This window comes from Xiphias gladius, chromosome 17, assembly GCF_016859285.1.
Source record: "Xiphias gladius isolate SHS-SW01 ecotype Sanya breed wild chromosome 17, ASM1685928v1, whole genome shotgun sequence".
NCBI lineage: Eukaryota > Metazoa > Chordata > Actinopteri > Istiophoriformes > Xiphiidae > Xiphias > Xiphias gladius.
In genome coordinates this window covers 18,177,482-18,197,070 of record NC_053416.1, presented here as the reverse complement: position 1 = coordinate 18,197,070, position 19,589 = coordinate 18,177,482, and the positions used below count along the sequence as shown (strand labels likewise).

Here is a 19,589-nt window from a genome sequence, read left to right as displayed (position 1 = left end):
CACGGTACAGGTACCATTTTCTATCTGATTATTCAAAATATACTTTGATTTATGCAATCTAATAGCATTTGCAACTTAGCTGAAAGCTTGTAGGGTAACGTGTTTGTTCAAAATCAGTTCATGCTTTAACTAGTGACTGTTAAGCAGTCTTATTAGGCGTTGCCCAATAATTGATCATCGGAGCTGCTCACATTCCTTACCACCTTCTGTGTCCAATTTTGTGGAATATAGTTTATTCATAAATTATCTTTTCATGTCACCCAAGCTAGCGAGCCTCTAAAACTAGTCCTCCTACCTCATCCTGTCCTTTGAATGTCAACATTATTGCTTATTCACATCTCACAAGTAAAGCTGACAACCATTATAAACATTCACATGAACTGCAGAGGTTAATTAATGCCTCTCTCTCTCTCTCTCTCTCTCGCATGGTTTTCTGAGAGATTTCACAGGCATCATTCCTCTGCACTCTTCACTCTCAGCTTAACAAAGCCGGTGTTATTAATCCTTTCTGCATACTAATTACTTGATCTGTTGTTGCTCAGGGTTTTAAGAGACAAAAGGCTAAAGACTGGAAACTCAAACCAAACAATTTGCCAATCCGCAAGGCTATTATTTTTTTAACCCACCATCCTAAGAGGGGTGAATATATGTTCAACAATAGATCATCATTTTTAAAGGAACGATTATCTATAGTCCAGTTTGGTATAATGGCAGTGTGTCTGTTGTTCCCAAAATAAACTTAGGGTTAATGATGGTAACTTACAAAGAGTAGTCTGTTACAAATATTGTTAGCATTTCATTTTAGTCTAATGCAATGTAAAGTATTACAGTATAATGATGTTATGACAAACGACAGTTGTTTGTCATGGGTGTAAAGTAGCAAGCAAAAATAGGACGAGGGCGTTTCAAAAAAAAGTGGTGTTTTCTCCTCCTCCACACTGACTCCTTTGTACTGAACCCAGCTTTGACATCAACTGGGTCAAACATGAGGGAGGGAGGGAAGGAGGGCAGCAGCTGGACCCGACCGTCAATGTCACCCTTGTTAGCCAACTTCATCAATGTCAGTCACTGGCGCTTTCGATTTATTTGTCTCTTTTGTCTCCGCATACCTCTTATCTCTGTGTGTTTCTAAAGATGCTGCTCTGAGGACCCTTAGAGATGTTTATTGTGCCGTGCTGACATGTAGCGTGTGTGTGCAGACAAACAACACATGCATGTTGACAATAAACAGATGAACTATTGAAAAGCCGTGCACCCTACAAATGAATGTTGACAACAATTTAAGAACTCTGTGGTGGAAAGGTGAAAATCATCGGGCAGCTGTGTGAGTTAATTTGCATCGTGTATATGAAGTTCAAGAAAATAGAAGACTTTCTTATTTAAAAAAGAGGTGAAAATTATTTAAGATTTGCCAAAGTCTATAAATTAAATTAATATACTTTGTTTCTGATATACTGTATACATTTTTGCATGCAAAAACTCCCATTCTGAGTAAATTACCGAAACATTTGAGGGTAACCAAAAGTATCCACAAGTATTAATCAGAACAGCTAAAACACATTAAATAGCAGCAAGTACCAAGAAAAAAAGTTCATATTAGACTTTGTGACCCATTCTCTGTCCTCAGTCCTGAACCCCTGGCTCCATAAATAATGACTGGCAGCTGAAATGGGACTTTGTGACTTTAAGATGTGATTGGGGAGATGTGGTCTATCTATTGTTGATGAGACAAAAGCGCGAGTCAGATTCATATAGGAGAGGCGGGGAATAACTTCTCATATCCTCATATCACAGTCACAAAGCCACCCAGCAAAACTTCAATAACCCCGCACTTCTCTCTGGACATGGGTGAGTGCACAGAATTTTGAATAACTCTTATCAAGTATTATTAATGTGATTTGAAAATGTGAATTTCAATAACTTACTAATGTTGCCTATTATATGTCCTTTCTGTGCTTAGACATCATGTTGCCACCATGCACTGTGGGCAAGATTTGCTGCAAATTAATCCTCTGTCTTCATTTATCAAAAGTATTTTGATATCCACATATGGATTATTGATCCTTTAATATGAATTGAATGGATTAGTGACCATCACTGAGTCACCCTTTGCCTTGTTCCTAATATATAACATAGTTTAACATACAATTGATTTCAGAAGACTGAAAGGAAACAGCAAATGGGCTCAGCCAGGATTACTTACTTTTCAATAAAGGAAGAACTCCTCGAGTGGCTGACAGAGATGGGCAGAGACTCTCATCATGCCAAGGCCATGCCAGGTCACTCATGTGAGAGATGTCAGAAACTCCCACATGTGTCACTGGTATAAGTTAGCAACTTTCCATGAGAACTGTAGACCCAAACAACTTGTGCTAACATTTTTTTTTTTTAACATACAAACAACTTGTGCACAAACTTGCACACATTTTTTTTTTACAGCTTTGCAGTCTTGATTGATTATCTGGCATCTACTGTAAATGCACTGATGCCTTTTGCACTCACTTCAAATAGAGGCTCTGGCCTATACCACTCTATCACCGTATTACTGCTGCAGCAGGGCACAGCTGAAGCGTGGGCGTCTGCAGGCACTATCATTTGTGGGACTCTCTCAGTCTTCCTGCTGTTACTATTTATACTTTAGTGGTGGTCTGTTTAACTCAAAGCCTCTGTTCCTTCCAACTATAATGCTATATTTTGTGAAATTATCAGAATGATTTATCACACCTAAGGCACTTAAGGATTTCACAATGTGTAGCAACATAACTTTGAGTGGGGCGGTTGTTGTTGAGGAGATATTCGAATTGCCCCTCTCCTTCATTATGCTTCCACCCACTCTTTGAACACTTGAACCCCGCCCCCACCAGCATTGACACTCAGTGCCATGGTACCAGCCTCAGCCAGCTGTGGATGGAGGATGGCCTGAGTAGTGACACTGCCAGTGGTGTCGAGACGGTCCCGGTAACCCCCCGGCTACCACATACTACTGTGTGTGTGGGTATCGTGGCACTATGGTCTTTGTTTGTTTGACATCGCTGCCCTTTGTCCCCCCCTAATCGTGAGAAAGACAAAGGATATTGTATCTGCAGCCACAAAGAGAAGCTCTTTCTTCAGGGCCCTGAAGCCAGTGTTTCACCACAATCTCTCACTTGCCTGGTGACGCCTGTGACTGAAAGAGGGCTGGACCAGTTAGTAGGGGTTGAGCTGTAAGGTGTTGGCACAAGCAGATGAGCTTTCACATACGGATGAAATCAGCGCAGAGAGGCTTATTTTATAGTAGCAATACCTTGTAGGCAGCAGGGTACATTACTGGTTGGCACTGGGATCTTTCTTGTTGTGGAGTACAAGATCAGAGGCGGCAAATGTTTCCGGTCAGGCAGCCTTGGCTTTGCAAAGCCTTAGGTGCTTTCCTCTATCCCATTTCTGCCAATGCATTTATTAACACTGTGGATATTTGCTACCTGCTTCAACAGAAAAGCTTACACTGGAAGAAGTGCATGAGGTTGTCGTGAAGTCAGTGGTGACTGCTTTTGTTTGGACGCTTTATTGGGAATCGCTGCTTGAACTCTTGTTTATCCCTGCTGTCTAATTTTTTTCTGTTGCTTACTTGCCTGTTGGTGGGGTTTGGTGTATGCTCATGGATTTGCAGACAGAGCGAGGCCCATTTCATAGCTCCCCCACAGGGTGAAAGAGTCCCCCACCGTGGCATAGATGTGTTGTGTGGTTATATGTGCGGTGTGTGCCGCCTGTGTGCTGATATATTATGCCCCCTCAGGTTGTTATGATTGCTGTATCCGGTGCATTGGGGCAGTGCCCTACCCATCCCTGGTGGCCACCTTGCTATGCTATGCTGGCATGGCATTATTTTGTGGCTGTGGGCACGAAGCGTTGGCCCAGACCGAAGTACTCGTCGAGACTTACTTCGCCCGCAGCGTTCAGGACTATGAGGTCATGGCCTCCTTGTGAGTGATGCCGCATTCAATTCTCTTGAATTCAGATTTTTCACCACTCAAGAACTGCTTCATTTTGCTGTTTTGACTGATTTCTCCCTGTGACTATCCCAGTATCAAATATTTCCAGTATGTGATCTATGGCCTAGCATCATTTTTCTTCCTCTACGGCATCCTGCTGCTGGCTGAGGGTTTCTACACCACGAGCGCTGTCAAGCAGACCTTTGGTGAATTCAGGAGCACCCAATGTGGCCGCTGCCTCAGCCTGACGGTAAGAACGGGAATGAGGGAGGTGAGAGGGGGAGGAGGTAAAGATGGAGGAGAAATATGACATCAGGGCACTTGCTGAATTCTGGTTTGGTTTCCCCCTTAACCTCAATGAGATGTTCTTTGTTTATGTGATTTCTACACAGAATCATGAGTTATGGTTGTTAGCCGATTCAATGACAGCACATCTATCACGGTGAGACCTGAGCTTCTACGCCACATTTCTCTGACCCCATGTACTGCACTTTTTATCTCAACAGTTTATCATAGTGACGTACATCTTGGCCTTCATCTGGCTGGCCGTGTTTGCCTTCACTGCCATACCAGTCTTCTTCCTGTTCAACATGGAGCAGACTTGCCACAACATCAACATCCTGGCTGAAACAACCCCCAGTATTAATCAGCATGGCTGGATTTGCATGGACGCCAGGCAGTATGGTGTGTTGTGCTTATAATGACTGACCGCATGTCCACCTGATGAGAATGTTAATGTGTGCTGGAAAGCAATGAATTAATCATTGGGAAATGTGGATGCAAAACTGGTTGTTGAATTAGTTATGAAATAATGAAGATAACTATGCCTGCATCTTAATTTTGTTACTGCTGTTTCCCTGATGTGCTGTATGCAAGCAGGAACTTAAATGTGTCATAACTCATTATGATTCAGCTTTGGTGAGAGATACATCACTTACATCATGTCTTCATTTAAGGTCTTCTTCCTTGGAACGCAATGCCAGGCAAGGCTTGTGGAATGACCTTAGCATCTATTTGCAAAACCAGCGAAGTGAGTAGAAGAATCAATATTCCCTTTTACAATATTTTATGTCAGGATCCTCAAATTCAAATCAACATGCAGAATCAAGGTAAAATCGATTCTAAATTATTATTGGATGGGTGTGTAAGTGAGTAATTTCTATGTAATGGAATGACACCAACATACAAGGGATTGATTCAATTCCCTAAATATAAATTAAACTGACCTGTGTTTCTTATATCTTACAGTTCTACGTCACCTATGACTTGTACATAGCTGCATTTGCTGGTGCCGGGGTCACTCTCTTAGCACTGGTGAGCAATTGTTCTCGGGTCACGTTAAATATTTCATTTTATATATTTAGGCTCCTTATAGTAAATACCGGCAATTAAACCACATTTAAGGGGTCAGTGTGCCCAAATTATAAAAAAGATATTTAGTGGTATTTAGCCATCCAGATAGTTTTGGTTTTAGTTGGTCACATTTCACGATATCTGGCTCCGAGATTTTGGCTGCCATCCCAAGACAATGGAAGTGAATGAAATTTAATTTATGATGCTTTGAGAAGCATTGAAAAATGACTCAACATCTCTCAACAGTGTCCCTGTTGCTCTTTATGATCCAAAGGCCTTGCTCTTAACAGTTTTTAGCAGAACTAGTTTCTACTGAAGAAGTACTTCCTACAAACACTGTTCACAGCAAAGGACGTGAATTATCTGGAGTAAGAGGGATAATGTCAAAGTCAGTTTTCCATTGTGAGCACCACAAACAAAATTCCAGTCATCTCAGTCTTATTGTAGTGGCAGCAAAAATATCAGAAATTGACAAATCCAAAGCAAAAGTACCTGTATGATGAGACACCCATAGGTAAATATGTTTTTTGTAATTTGGGTGAACTGACCCTTTAAAAAGATGATTTTTTTTTTTTTTGTTTTTTGTTTTTTTTGTTTAACGTTTGGACAAGCAAGCACCTGCTTGCTTGTCCATGCTGTTTATCATTATTCCAGCACATATGTGCAACCCGGTTTTTTCATTGTTTTTCCTATCTATCTATTCTTCCCCCTCCATATCACTGTCTTCCTTTGCAGTTTCTGTATCTGGTTGCCACCACCTACAACTACGCAGTCTTGCGGTTTCTGGGCAGGAAAGGCATTCGCTAAGTGCAACATCTCCATCCCAGTCAGCCCCATCTTCTGGCTATGAGACGGACAGTCAACATATTTCACAGACATGTGTTTCTCGTCCCTGTTTTGTATGAACAACAGACAGAGAGATGAAGATAACTCACCCCCCAGCAGCAAGCTCTGGCCTTCTCCTCAAATCTTCCTCTCAGATGATTCTCTTAGCTTTGTTGTTCATTGTCCTCTCGGAAGTTCTATCTCTCATTTTATCCTTTTTCTGAGGCTTCATTGGTGCTGATGCTTTTGTCAGATCGTGATGTATGATGTTTCATGAATAATTGAGAGTAATGACAGCTTGCCTTGCAAATCATAACTGCATGCACACCGTTCAGTGTTTACTGATGCATATATTGTTTCTGAATATGATTTCGCTGCTGCCTCATTATCACCATCTTGTGTATCAACATTGTGCGAACTAAGGCAAGTAAAGCTGAATGTACCAAAATTCTCTGCAAAGGTTAAATGTATCCTTCCATCTCCCTGTTTGCTATCACTTACAATACATGCACATTGCATTTGCTCCCAATGCATTTTTGCTTTGTTTCAATACCACTGTTTAGGGGTGGAAACAGTATGTGTATCAATTTCCTGGAGGTTTTTCAGTTACTGCTTAAAATAAGCTGTTTTTATATCACTGAGGTGTTGATGCTTCAATAACTTGCCCCCAAGTGTTTGCTGTGTAGCCCGGCTATTTAGTGTTGTTTGTGCTCATTTGAAATTATGGCAGATTAAACCACCTTAGGCATTTAAGTGTGATTTTATTTAAACCATATACAGTATGTTACAATAAAATCATTCATGCAGACTGCAAAGTATTTCATTTAAGCATCTTTAGCAGTTATACTAATAAATAATATGTTGCCAAACCTTTTTCCAGATTTCTTAGTCCTTACAATACACCATGTCCTCAAAAAAAGAAAATAAAACTTTCAGTAGGAAAATTGGTTCAAAAGACAGAATATAGAGTTAAGGCAACAGTGATGAGGTTCTCAGCCCGGACAACATGTTTGTCCCAGTTAGACCTCAGGCTTCAAGAGCTTTTGCAAAACAGCCATCACAGTGGATTACTTGGTCATGCAGGAACATGGGGGTCAGCATATCTCCGAGGACCTTAGCACACACACCACACTGCAAAACAGACTCTACATTAACATTATGCAATGACAAGAGCATGTCAATCAATATACATATGCGGGTATTGAAAGTATGCTTCCCAACTGACAGAACAAACCTTTAGACAGTCAGGGTGGCAGGTCACCAGAGGTTCACTGAGTATGATTTTGACATTTCCGTCAATTACTTGGTCACAGAATGAACAAACAGCTTTGCCATCACTGAGGTAGAGAGAAAGTGAGAAAAAGATGATCACCCCCTTTAGTCTTTGTGTATGAACTTTGGGTCTCTACCGTAAAAATGTGGTGCATTGCTAATGACTTTAAGTGCTTTCTTTGCACAATTGAAATCATTTTTGAAATTCCAAAATTATGCTGCCCTTAAAGTGATATGTTACCTGGTCTCTTTTAGAGTGTGTGTGGATTGTAGCCCCTCCCTGGGTTTTTGAAACATTTCAGCGCTACAAAAACAGCCATCAGTAAACATTAATATGCATTTCGCAGTACAAGTAAAAAAAACCTGAATATTATATGAAAAACAGTGAATGCAATGTTTCATTTAATAAGAGCTTACTCACGTGTTGGTATCATCAGACTGGTTCAGTTTTGACTCCACTGAGTGGGGTTGTTTTGGATCTTCCACAGGTTTAGGAACAGCTTCAGCTGCAGGTGGCTCCACATGTAAAGCATCAGTCATTTCAATGGCTCTGTCAGATAACTTATTCTGAACTGCAACAGCTTCTGAAGCAGTTACAGGTTCAAGAGCATCCTCGATGCTCAACTCCATCACACGATCTGCTGCATTCTCTGGTGCTGGCTCAGCACCCTGCTCGACAACAGTGTTAATAACAGGCTGGACTTCACACTCAATTACCTCTTCAGCTCTGGTCTTTAAAACCGGTTCTGTCAGAGTTGTAGACTCGACTTCAAAGTCTACAGATTTGACTGCAGTTTCTGCAGCAGATTGAGTAGGTGATTCAGATGCAGTATCCAGGATTGGTTCCACAGTGTCTTGTACAGCAGCCTCGTCTCTTGGTGTTGCATTATTTACAGCAGGGGTCTCAGGTGATGATTCCACCACAACCTTAGCTACAACTTCAACAATTTCTTCTGTACTTTGCTCTGGAGGACATCCCTCACAACTTCCCTCTTTAGCAGTTTCAGCAGCACACCGAGTGGGTGATTCAGATACAGATTCTACCGATAAGTCAGGGACTGGTTCCACACTCTTTTGGAGAGCAGCCTCTTCTGCTGGTGTTGCATGAATCACATCACTCGTATCAGTCGACGACTCCAAAGTTACAGCTTCAAAAATGTCTTTTGCATCATTATCTGGACAACATTTGTTACAACTCTCCTCCGCAGGTTGTACTGTTGATTCTACTCCTGCATCCTCCAAATGGGTTGCATTTGCTGGCTCTGTTTTGATTGAAGGTTCCTCTTGCAGTTTCAGTTCTACTGCAAGAACAACAGGGACGTCCGTAGTGTCTTTACTCTCCCCTGTACCGACCACATCAGCGGTTTCTGCAACAGGATCTTCCTCATGACCATCTGCAGAGACTTTGGCCTCACTATGTTCTACGTTTGTCTGCTCAGCTGTTGTATCAGCATATTCTTCCTTGTTCTCTGCTGTTGTGGTGGCAACTAGTTGCTCGGCTGGCTCTACATGAACATCTGCATAAACTTCAGCAACCTTCTTACTGTCTTCTACATTTGAATGGCCCACTGTTGTATCGGCATATGCTTCCTTGTTTTCTGCAGCTGTGTTGTCAACAGTTGTTTCTGATTGTGCCTCACCATTTTGGATAAGTTCTTCGGTGGGTGCTTGGGGCCTATAACAAGGTAAGTCACTTATTACCAACTATATGGTAAAAACACATGAAAAGAATCCCAATGCCCGGATGTTGCCAAGGTTTACAGAGTTTATTTGAAATTACAATTCAGTACATACATACCAGTCAGATGGAGAAAGCTGTGTAGGGCTCGTTGGAGAATCTACTGATCTACAGGGTAAGAATATGAAACACACCTTGAAAAGAACCTTGGGATTCATAACCTTTACAGACCACAAAACAGTAGAAAATTACATCTTGATAATGATTTCCACACTACCAATCAAAGATTTCATCAGCTTAAAATGTCTTTAGCCTAAAATTGCCATAGAAGCCAAATGCTCCAATTTAGGAGAGTTTTCAACTTCAGTGATAGATCTCAGATCTGATTTTCAGGTTTGTGCAAGGGATAGTAAGTAAATTTACAATATTATGACAGGTAAATTGTCCCTTTCACTTGAGGTTCATTAGAGGTTCATCTATGACCTCCACCCAGAAAGGTTGATTTTAAAAAGTCTGACCTACATTAGAGGATGAGCACCAACAAATTATACATGGGTCTGTAGGAGAGCATATGCGCTGAGTGGTAAAAACAAAGACCAGCTACTATGGTTGATGAAGCAAAGCTGACAAATAGCACCTTAAATGTCAACACAATGTGTATTGACGATGTAAATATCACTAAACACGTTGCACTGAAGTGAGGGGGTGGAGCTGTTTTCTTGAACAAGGAATGTGATCCAGTTACATGCATGAGTCAGTTTAGTCCCAGTTTGTGCCTCTCATCTATTTGATTGCGGGTAATACAAGAGAGGCACACAAACTTGGACTGGAGTCAATTATACATCTTGATACTGATGTAACTCTTGATATGTTGGCATTTTTACAGCAGATTGAAAGGTAATGGTCCATCTGTAGCTTAAACACTGAAAGTAAAGCTTGTCAAGTTTTTCACTAATTATTTTCTGAAATGAACAAACGGTTCAAATTAATTTTTGTGGTGTCTATCGCTCACATCACATGTTGTCCTCAGAAATGGCAATGTATACATACAGTATTTGTCTTAATGGGTCAATAAGCTTTATGCATATTAATCGAAAAACATGGAAAAATATGTAAATGATATCAAATGCTCTATACCTGACGAGGTCAGATGGTGTTAAATAACAAGAAAACAAAAAATGCATCTGTTTTGGAATAATAGAAATGATATGTTGGGCCTTGAGCCTTAAATGTTTTATTTTTCCTTTATTAATTTCTTACATAATTTTCATGTTATCTCTTTTATAGCTAGAGTTTCGCGTCATTTGAGCATTGTAATGCATTTTGTACATCTGTAGAGTTGGACACTTATTTTGGCAACTTTTTGGAACTTTAATACTTTTATTTTGAAGACGGCTTCACGTGACTTCCGGTTCTGTTCCGCTGTCTTCTACCTTGGGAAGCAGGAATTCATGCTAGGCAGGAAAGTGCATGGTCAAAGTAAAGTGTAACCCATATGTGTAACCGACAGACATGTAGCAGCGACTGCAGAATAAAGACCGTCACATGGTTTGTGCTTTTAAGTGTAATTTTGTCTCAAAAAACCACCAGGCTTCATATTGTTGTAAGGTTGGTTTCCAAACAGTAGCGTTACGGTCCGCGCCGTCACAGCAACCAACACAGGACGAATCGTTTTCTGTCCCCCAATAAAACTTTGCACGACGACACACCAAAACCAGTAAGTCAGTGGGTCTTTTACCAGTTTCTCTACGCGTAAGGACAGCTCTGCCTGTCACAGAAGTATCGCTTTTTCGTAGCTAAACAAACGGGTGCCTCCACCACGAGCCTGAAGTAAAATTAGCTTCGCAAGTTAAGGAAGAGCAGAAAGATCGTTTCAGAGCCTGATTCAGATTTGAAACTATTATGCTGTTTATGAAACAAGAAAAAAAAAAATCACTGTTTTTCGACATCCAGGCAACGAACAAGTCTAAATCAAACATTCAAGTAAACCTGGACAAGAATAATATTGAAACTCTACAGACAGCTTAAACGCTGATAAATAAAATTAAAGTCGTACTGATCTAAGCAGGATCTAAAAAAGTGTCTTAATACACTCCGTGTTTATCCAAATCAAGTTTGAGTAGTCTGCATTGTTGCTGGTAATTTACATTTAGACCTAGACATTTGTAGCGTGGATGAAGAAAATGCAGCAAAAACGGTATTTTTTCTGTTTTCACAAATAGAATAAACGTTGTATTGGTGTGAAACTGGTTTAACTAGTCCAAGTATGGCGGCTTTTGATCTAGAACTGGTTTACGTGTTCTGGATGGACTAAAAGTAGCACAATGGCCACTTTTCTGTCTTCATAAGTTAATTAGAGGTTTATTTGATAGGGGGCTAAGGTTCTTAATGCCTGTTTGACAACATCGAGTGGTGTAAAAACAGAGAATTTGCTGAGAAATATTACCATTATGTTTTACTTAAATTCCCCTTAATCTAGCAAATCAGATGCCAACGACAGCATTGCATCCATCCATTATGCAGTGAAAATAAATGCTGGATGCAGGAGATCCTATTGCTCCGGTGCATTAGGCATCACATCAGTAAGCATCAACAGACAGGACAGCCATCTTGTTAACAAAACTTGGATCAAAATGAAGTGGTGACATAATCCCTTTGCAAGACAGGAAAAAGGCCAGACAGAGCTGTGTGCTGTTAGTGGCTCACTGTTGGCAAGGTGAAAGTGTGGGCATTAGTTTAATTAAGCCATGTGGAAAATGTATTATTGGTTATGTCTGGGTTTCTGAGTGTAATAATACAAATTTTGACTTATTTGTTGCTATCATATTGGTTTACTGTGTCATTTATGCCTGCATTTCCTGTGCAATCCTAGAAAAAAATGCCATCCAGAAATCATCTTGACAAAATCGGGAGGAAGAAGAAGAAGAAATGGACAGAGGAGGCCATGGAACGTGCACTGATCGAGGTGAAGTCGGGAAGGTGCACGGTGAGACAGGCTGCCAAAGAGTTTGGAGTCCCTAAATCTTCACTGGGGGACAGAGTCAGTGGACGGGTGACACCAGGGAGTCGCAGTGGGCCAGCTCAGCTTATAACATCTGCTGACGAGGAGCTGTTAGTGGAGTTCTCCTTATACATCTCCAAGCATGGATTCCCACTTACTAAGCAGCAGCTGGTGTCCTTTGCCTCATCCATTTATAAGCGGCAGCATCGGAGGGTGGCATTTTCCAAACTGGGCCAGACCTGGTGGCTCAATTTTAGAAAGCGGCAAGAAAAGAATATTACCATTCAGCCAGCCGACAACGTTGTCCGTGGGAGGACAGTATGTGTGAGGAAGGAAGCAGTGGATCAGTTTTTTCATTTACTGAGCACTGTCATGGATGCTCACGGCCTCAGAGAGAAGCCTCACAAAATCTTCAACTGCAATGAGACGGGCTTTCAGCTGGGCAGGAAGAGGGTGATTCTCCCCAAACCTGCGAGTCTGGGCTATAGGCCAACGCCAGGCTCGAGGGACCACATCTCCGTCCTGGCTTGCTTTAGCGCAGCTGGAGAGGACATTCCCCCATTTATTATTTACTCAAAGGCCTATCCCGGGGGAGTATGTTACAAGACACAAGGGCCACCAAATGCCCTTTATGGATGGTCAGACTCGGGGTGTATCATCTCTGATCTCTTTAAGAAATGGTTCCTCAAACATTTTCTTGTGTATGCACCTAAGGAGCGTCCTCTGCTGCTGATTTTTGACGGCCACAAGTCGCCTGTGAACCTTGAGGTGGTGGAGGCAGCGCGTAAGGAGGACGTCATCCTTCTGTGCCTTCCGCCTCATTGCTCTCACATCCTGCAGCCACTCGACATGGGTCTCTTTGTGCTCCTGAGGCAACGTTTTGCAGCACTCATAGGTGATGGTTGTGCCACTGATACTCACTTTGCAATAAGCAAGAAGGAGTTCTCAGGTGTATTTAAAGGGACCTATCAGGTAGCGAAGGAAGAGGAGGGTGTCAGGATTGTCAAGGAAGGTTTTAGGAAATGTGGCATCTACCCCCTGAACCACTTTGTCATCAACGAGGGTCAATTAATGCCATCACACAGCATGGGCTCAGCAGCTGGACCCTCCTTGTCGACATCAGCACAGGGGGTGCACACTGTAGGAGACCTCACAGCTGCTGGACCCTCCTTGTAGCTCATTACTACCCAAGACTATCAATCAGCATCAGTACCTCTGAGGAAAGAGCCTTCCCGCCAGAGTGCGCTCTTTGTCAGCTCGCAAAGAAGAAAGGGGTGTGTTGATATTAATTACTTGTCAAAGTTGTGCTCAGATTAAGTAATTGAGTAATAATATTTGAATGCTGCACAACAGTGGTTCCCAGCCTGTGGGGGTCCCAAGATAAAACTAAAGGAGTCAAAACATTTTTCAAGGTATAGTGAAGAGAATTATTGGCTATTTTTCTGCTGTACAAAATTATCTTTTCTTTTTTCTGAGAATTCTCTCATTGTTGGATACTTTCAACTCTTCAGACCTCAAAGTCCTTCAAATTAAACTATCTGAGATGGAAAAAACATTTTTACTTTGAACTGTTCACAACTCATGTCTGCATAGAGAGCCACATTGAAACTGGATCTTCCTGTTTCTGTTCCAGAAGTAGGAGAACCTGATTCAAAATCCCACTAACATTTCTAACTTATTTTGATAACTAAAAATAGAGCTGTTGAGCAGAGCCTTTCTCAACAGCATGTCATGTGGCTAACTTTATGTGTTAAGATAAGTATGGTAGTTTTTTTTTGAAAAACAATCTAATATCATTGTCATTTCAATATTTATGTTTTAAGCTGCTTTTAACGTTATTTCCCATGTGTCCTAGACGTTTGTGAGCTAAATGTCATGTCTCAACAGAGGAGGCGAGTCCGGTAGTGAGTTGAGGGGTCACAGCTAGCAGAGGCACATCTGTATAACAACAGGAAAGAGAAGAGTGAATGCTGTAGAAGTTGGTAGACTTAAGAGATTTCAAGAAAGTTGAAAAAATGACTAGAAGGGAGTTTTTTATTGGTATGGAAAAAACCAAGTTACGATAGTGTGGTTTTTTTCTGTGTTCACAAAGTAAACGTTTAACTTTGTTAAAATCGTGAAGGTTTCAGTTTCTTATAGCAAGTGTTGTAATGGCTGATGCCAATTTGTCTTAGAATATGGAAAGTAAACCCCAGAAACACGCTTCATTTTCTCACAAAGACCGATGAAAAGAAATGCTGATTGAGAGGTTGCATTGACTTACAGGAGCTAGTGGAACAGAGGCTGGGCAAATCATTGCTTAATTTTAAGGGATCACAAGCCAAATAGGTTGGGAACTACTGCTGTACCACAAATTAACTTGTCATTTTTCTTGTATGTGATTGGTGGTCAGCCAGTTCGTTAAGCTAGCTAGCATCAGGCAGTATGAATACAGACAGTGTTGTGCTCGGTTTCTTTTTTAGTGGATCCCTTGAAGGTAAGCGGTAGGCTAGTCTACAAGTTATCTGCTCTGAGCTAGCTTTCTTATTCTGTTCTATACGGATCGCACAAGTTATTTACTCATTCAGTGTGTATTTATTGAACTAACAGATCTTAAGGATGAGAAGAAATTCACCTCATTGTTCTTAAAATGCTTACAAAGATAAGAGGACAGATATCAAAGCTTCACCACATCGTTAAGTGTTATTTAGTTTGAGGCACTCCGTAACTACAGAAGTACATTGTAAAAATCAAGACAGATGTTGAGATCCGGCAAGATTTATTATGGTCCAGTATCCATGCGGAAGATTAGGAAAAAACAATCCACTTTTAAAACTTGTTACTAAGTGATTGCTCCTTTTTGGTGTTCAAGCCTGCTGTGAGACACACTGACAGAACCAAGGGGTAAACAACACTGACACTGAGAAGAGAAATGATAACATGTCTTTGAAACAGCTAACTCAGTTCAGCTGTGAATCTTTTCATTGCAGACCTAATCTAAATATACTTGGTCCATTAGATAGTTATAAACAGAATATATTGTCTAAAATGTCTAAGAAATATTAAGGAAAGTCTAGCCCTTTTATGAATTTTGGGAGGGGTGTGTAAATACATAGGTATGATCAAATATGTTTTCTATTCTCTCAGTAGAAGGGAGCTAATAGTGTGACCTCAGGGAGCAAATCCAGAATAAAGGATTTTTTTGAAATATTTTGCAGTACAAATGTGTCCATACCCTTAATAATTTACCAAAGGGGGTTGTACATGTGTGTGTGTCTGTGTGTATGTGTGTGTGTGTGTGTGTGTGTCATGTACGTCTAAAAGTCAGATGATGTAATATCAATGCAATAGGTACAAGTAAAACAATAACCAGGCAGGGAACGCTACTACTGTATATGTATTATTAATTATTAATTAATTACTGTGCAAACAGTCAATGAGTGCTTCAGAACATCTTTACATTCTATTTAAACTTAAAGGAGACAACTCTGAATATGGTTTTATTCATTTATAATTGTTGAATACCATTTTACAGAAATTGATTGGGATTTTTTTTATCCTCAGCAAAACAATGAGATTAGTATTTAATCTACGGCTTTAATCTAAGGCTGGTCAAATATTTGTACAGCTCAAACTTGGGATTCATATTTTTATAATGGTCATTGGGAAGCTAAAAGGAAACATAAGAAAGGAAACTGTGACAGCAGTTGTTTGTTTCTGTGTACCTTGAGGTGAAGTACTCCGGTTAAGGTTTCTATTAAGATTGACAATGCTTCATCAACCTGCTAAAGCACAGGTCGGCCTGTAGCATACTGTAGGTCTTTATGATGCAACAGAGCGGCACCAGAGTGAAGTTAATGTTTAATATCACAGATGGTGATTTGTGCCTGAAGCCTGAAACCGTTTTAGTCATCGTTCGCTTACACAACAGAGTCAAAGGACAGTTTCAGTTTGACTTGCAGAACTGCCACCACATTGTTTCTCATGTCAAAGCGGGTCTAAGCAGCACATTTTATAAACAATGGAGATACATGTATGTCAGACAGGATGACTGATATTTAAATATCACATGGTTTCATTTTGTTTTCTCATTTTTCCATTCAAAAATCAGCTAAATTGTTAATTAAATCTATAAAAGAATGACTTAGTCAGAATTGACAAATTTAGTGGCATCTTCTTCAGACACAGCTGTTAAAATTATGTTTACCAAACATTACTTAGTCAGATCTTTTACATTTAGTGTATATTATGATAAGAATTGCGGTGTCCATTTACTTCTCAACGGCCAGTTTTTTCTTATTTTTCTCATACTAAAATCAACCAGTCATCACAAAATATGTTATTGCAGTGCTTACTCTCAGACCTATGAAATCCAAAGAAGGTCAGAGAATAGCAGTGTAAAAGAACCTCAATCACCTTTTCCCTTACATGTTTTTTAATGAATTCTTCTGAGAAACACATACGTTCATTAACATTTTTATCCTTTTTAAATAATTTGAGATAGGCATTAATGTTCACATCTGAACATTTATGCTGTAGCACTCACTCGAATTTCTTGGCTATGGAGAGGACGTATGATTTCTGCCTGGCCTCCACAGCATGGTCCATCCTGCAAGACAGAAGAAAGTGTTGTTGTTTGTTGCACCATTTCTTTCTCAAAAAAATCAGTAGGACTATTAGAAAAACGAGACAAAACTAAGGAGGACCCAATAGCTGTCATGTTGTTTTCTGAGGATATTGTAAAAGTGATGCCTTGCTACACCATAGCACACCAGTAGGACACAGGAAAATATGACAGCTTCAGCTTGAAACGAACACACGGTTTTGGATTTTGCACCTAAACTGCCGAGTATACCGTGCTTTGTCTTGCTCTTCTTTTTCCTGTTTAGATGTGTGGATCCAGCTGCCATCATTCTTCAGTGTAGTACACACCCTGGTGGTTGTAAGCACCTGGTTTCTGTCAACATCTACAACACGGAAACACTGTCAGGATATTCTTGGATATCAAGAATGCTTGAGTGACATTTAATTTTATCAAAGGATGAAATATTGGAATTGAGTCTGACTTACTTTTCGACATGATGCTGATATTCTCTTAGATGTTCAACCTGATGAAATGATTTAAAGTTGAGGTTATTGTAGGTTTGTTTTTAAAATCAGTGCAAATAAAACAGTAATCACTGTGTACAGAAGTATGATATAATGATTTGTCTCCTGTCTGTGTATTTTTCTCTTTCTCTCTCCACAGTCTCACCAGTGACCCTCTTGTTAAATGACCCCCCGTCTTGTACACAACCCATAAAACTGCATTCTGCACGGAAACAAGTGACAAAAAGTATTTATCATTTGTTATTAACCCCTCAGGACAACTATGTTCTGTTGGATCAGAATTTAGAGCGTAGCTAAACAATGAAATGGCATATTTGTAAATCTTGTTTCAATGCATCTCCCAGTGCTCGACACATTTTGTGTTAAAATAAAACCAATCCCATCCAGTTATGTAACAATGTCCTTCCAAATAGACACATATTCACCACCCACTCTTATACTCTTTTGTCAACCCACCCTGTGTTTACAGTGTCATGTCCCGCCATACTGTGCATCTTCTCTGTATTTTCTTTGAGCTCCTGTTAACATTTTGACCTGCACTTAGTGCTTTAATCTCTCTTATGATGAATCTTTCTGGACATGTACCAGCAGCAATTAACCAGGTCAAATTCATTATGCATAGAAAATGAAAGCAATTCTGACTTTGTAATGAGCCCCTGCCCTGCATAGTCAATGAACATGAAATCAGAAATAGTATGAAGTCCATTCCTGCACCATGTTGTGGCCTTACCTGTTAAGTCAGCTGCGACAGTGCTGTTAGAGTAGAGTGGTGTTGAGCCTCCTCTGGATCTCTGTCTCACACAGGCACGCAGGTAGAGACATTACAACCTGAGCCCCCACCCCCTGTCATCCATCCCACCCATCCCATTCCACCCATTCCATCCATTCTGAGGTGCTGCACCTGGATGCCACCACGCAGGTTGATCAAGTGGGTAGATGGGTTAATGCCTTAAGAGAACCTTTCAATGTCCTTTATGCCGAAAATGCATGCAGGTGAAGTGTGCATATTCTAATGTAAAATCAAAACAGGCACACACACGACAAAATTAACCTTAGTCTTTTATGTTACATAATTTTACATTTTCATCAATTGAAATGTCTGGAGTTTTGTCTGTGTATCAAGGACATTGTCTCTATAAAGATATATTACTGCTGATTTTTAAATGTAATTTTTAATGCTGTGAGCACCATAGCCCAGTCACTTTTTAAGAGACAGACCAATCTTGATCTTATTATGAATAAGATCACATCAAACAAAGAGGTCACTGTAGCTTACAAGAAACCATAATCACATTTTAAATACCATAGTTTGCTTTTTGGCTGGAATTTTGCATTGTGTCATAATTTTTCTGGGTTTTATTCTCCTGTAGAACATTTTTACTTCACAAAGTAAAAAAAATACCTTTTAGACAAATAAAATTTAAATGTGTGGAATCCAGCAGAACCTCCTCCACTGGTTTGTCTCCTTGAACCTCAGCCAGCATCCTCAGTAAAAATTTGTAATGTTCCCCTCGCACGGTATCAAAACAAAAGCTGGCGTCACCAAAGTGATAAATCACATACTTTATACACATAAGTGACATGGTTATTACTCAATAAAAAATATTGCAAAGAAGCACAAGGGTACATTTCGTATGATTAAAATGCATACTCTATGCGCCAAAGTGAAAAGAGGAAATTAAAAAAAACATTTCTGTAAGTCGTAATACTTATATTAATTTTTACCAGATTTGATCAAATCTGAGATTGTCATACAAGCATTGTGACTTCACAGCAGAACGAAAATATAGACAAATGTGGCACAGTGTGTGTGCTTTGTTTTGATTAACTTTCAACTTTTTATCTTTTTCTTTAATGTATTTTATTAAGATTTATGCATCTTATTTTTATGTACGCATTAGCTCCTTGTGTCACCTGGCTGCAAGACCAGTTTCCCCTTGGGGACAATAAAGCTTAAGTTAAAAGTTACTGACAGCTTTACAGCCTTGTTTTATTGTGGCCATTTTGGTTTTGCTATTTACACTCATTTATTTCCATGTGAGTTTTGAAAACTGGTCCCGAAGATTTGATATTATGAGACCTCATGTTAAGATATCTACACAGGCCTGAGAATGAAATAAATAGAAACGATATAAGTCTGTCTGTTCCCATCATTATCAGTGGAAATGTCCCTTACTTTGCCCCCGGCATCTCTCCACCAGCAATTAAGGTTGCAGTGCAGCCAAAATATGACTTGTGACTTTCAAGGCGTCTAAAATTACAAACTTCTGCTATGACCATGAAATGCACATAAGACTGAAATGTTCAAAGCTACAGTCTATGTTCAGCTAAACTAATAATGGAACACACCACCTTCTAACTCCCTTTGCTGAAAGATGAAAGGGAAACATCCTGACATGAAGGA

General features: G+C 40.1%; 3 protein-coding genes across 7 annotated transcripts; 2 read left to right on the top strand and 1 right to left on the bottom strand.

The window, feature by feature from the left end:
* The first annotated feature begins 1,824 nt into the window (after positions 1–1,824).
* On the top strand, positions 1,825–6,841 carry plp1b (proteolipid protein 1b). Its single transcript, XM_040150745.1, has 7 exons — positions 1,825–1,848; positions 3,773–3,959; positions 4,062–4,218; positions 4,475–4,652; positions 4,925–4,998; positions 5,217–5,282; positions 6,057–6,841. Exons 1-7 carry the CDS (start codon positions 1,845–1,847, stop codon positions 6,126–6,128), a joined length of 738 nt encoding a protein of 245 aa, XP_040006679.1. The 5' UTR covers positions 1,825–1,844; the 3' UTR covers positions 6,129–6,841.
* A 122-nt stretch (positions 6,842–6,963) lies between these two features.
* Positions 6,964–17,283, bottom strand: si:dkey-125i10.3 (zinc finger protein 185). The gene is made up of 8 exons (XM_040150729.1): positions 17,147–17,283; positions 16,932–17,043; positions 16,623–16,685; positions 9,217–9,264; positions 7,840–9,093; positions 7,660–7,722; positions 7,381–7,483; positions 6,964–7,277 (listed from the first exon to the last, which is right to left on the bottom strand). The coding sequence occupies exons 1-8, from the start codon at positions 17,154–17,156 to the stop codon at positions 7,173–7,175; spliced, it is 1,758 nt and encodes a 585-aa protein (XP_040006663.1). The 5' UTR covers positions 17,157–17,283; the 3' UTR covers positions 6,964–7,172.
* Positions 10,480–18,853, top strand: LOC120802667 (tigger transposable element-derived protein 6-like). Of its 5 annotated transcripts, none has more exons than XR_005709254.1 (3): positions 10,480–10,644; positions 11,969–13,371; positions 17,325–18,853. XR_005709254.1 is itself a non-coding variant. In XM_040150732.1 (3 exons), exons 1-3 carry the CDS (start codon positions 10,642–10,644, stop codon positions 17,480–17,482), a joined length of 1,185 nt encoding a protein of 394 aa, XP_040006666.1. In that variant the 5' UTR covers positions 10,480–10,641; the 3' UTR covers positions 17,483–18,853. The 5 variants fall into 5 exon arrangements, 3 of the variants coding, with proteins under 3 accessions (XP_040006666.1, XP_040006664.1, XP_040006665.1); XR_005709255.1 differs by lacking the exon at positions 17,325–18,853 and adding an exon at positions 16,966–17,258; XM_040150732.1 differs by having other exon boundaries at positions 11,969–12,992.
* The last annotated feature ends 736 nt before the right edge of the window (positions 18,854–19,589 follow it).

Coding starts and splice junctions, on each gene's coding strand:
- si:dkey-125i10.3 (XM_040150729.1), bottom strand. Junction 16,686..16,931: donor GAAGAGCAAGACAAAGCACG/GTATACTCGGCA, acceptor TCTGTCTTGCAG/GATGGACCATGCTGTGGAGG. Junction 7,278..7,380: donor GCCACCCTGACTGTCTAAAG/GTTTGTTCTGTC, acceptor TCTGTTTTGCAG/TGTGGTGTGTGTGCTAAGGT.
- plp1b (XM_040150745.1), top strand. Junction 3,960..4,061: donor TATGAGGTCATGGCCTCCTT/GTGAGTGATGCC, acceptor TGACTATCCCAG/TATCAAATATTTCCAGTATG. Junction 4,219..4,474: donor GCCGCTGCCTCAGCCTGACG/GTAAGAACGGGA, acceptor TTATCTCAACAG/TTTATCATAGTGACGTACAT.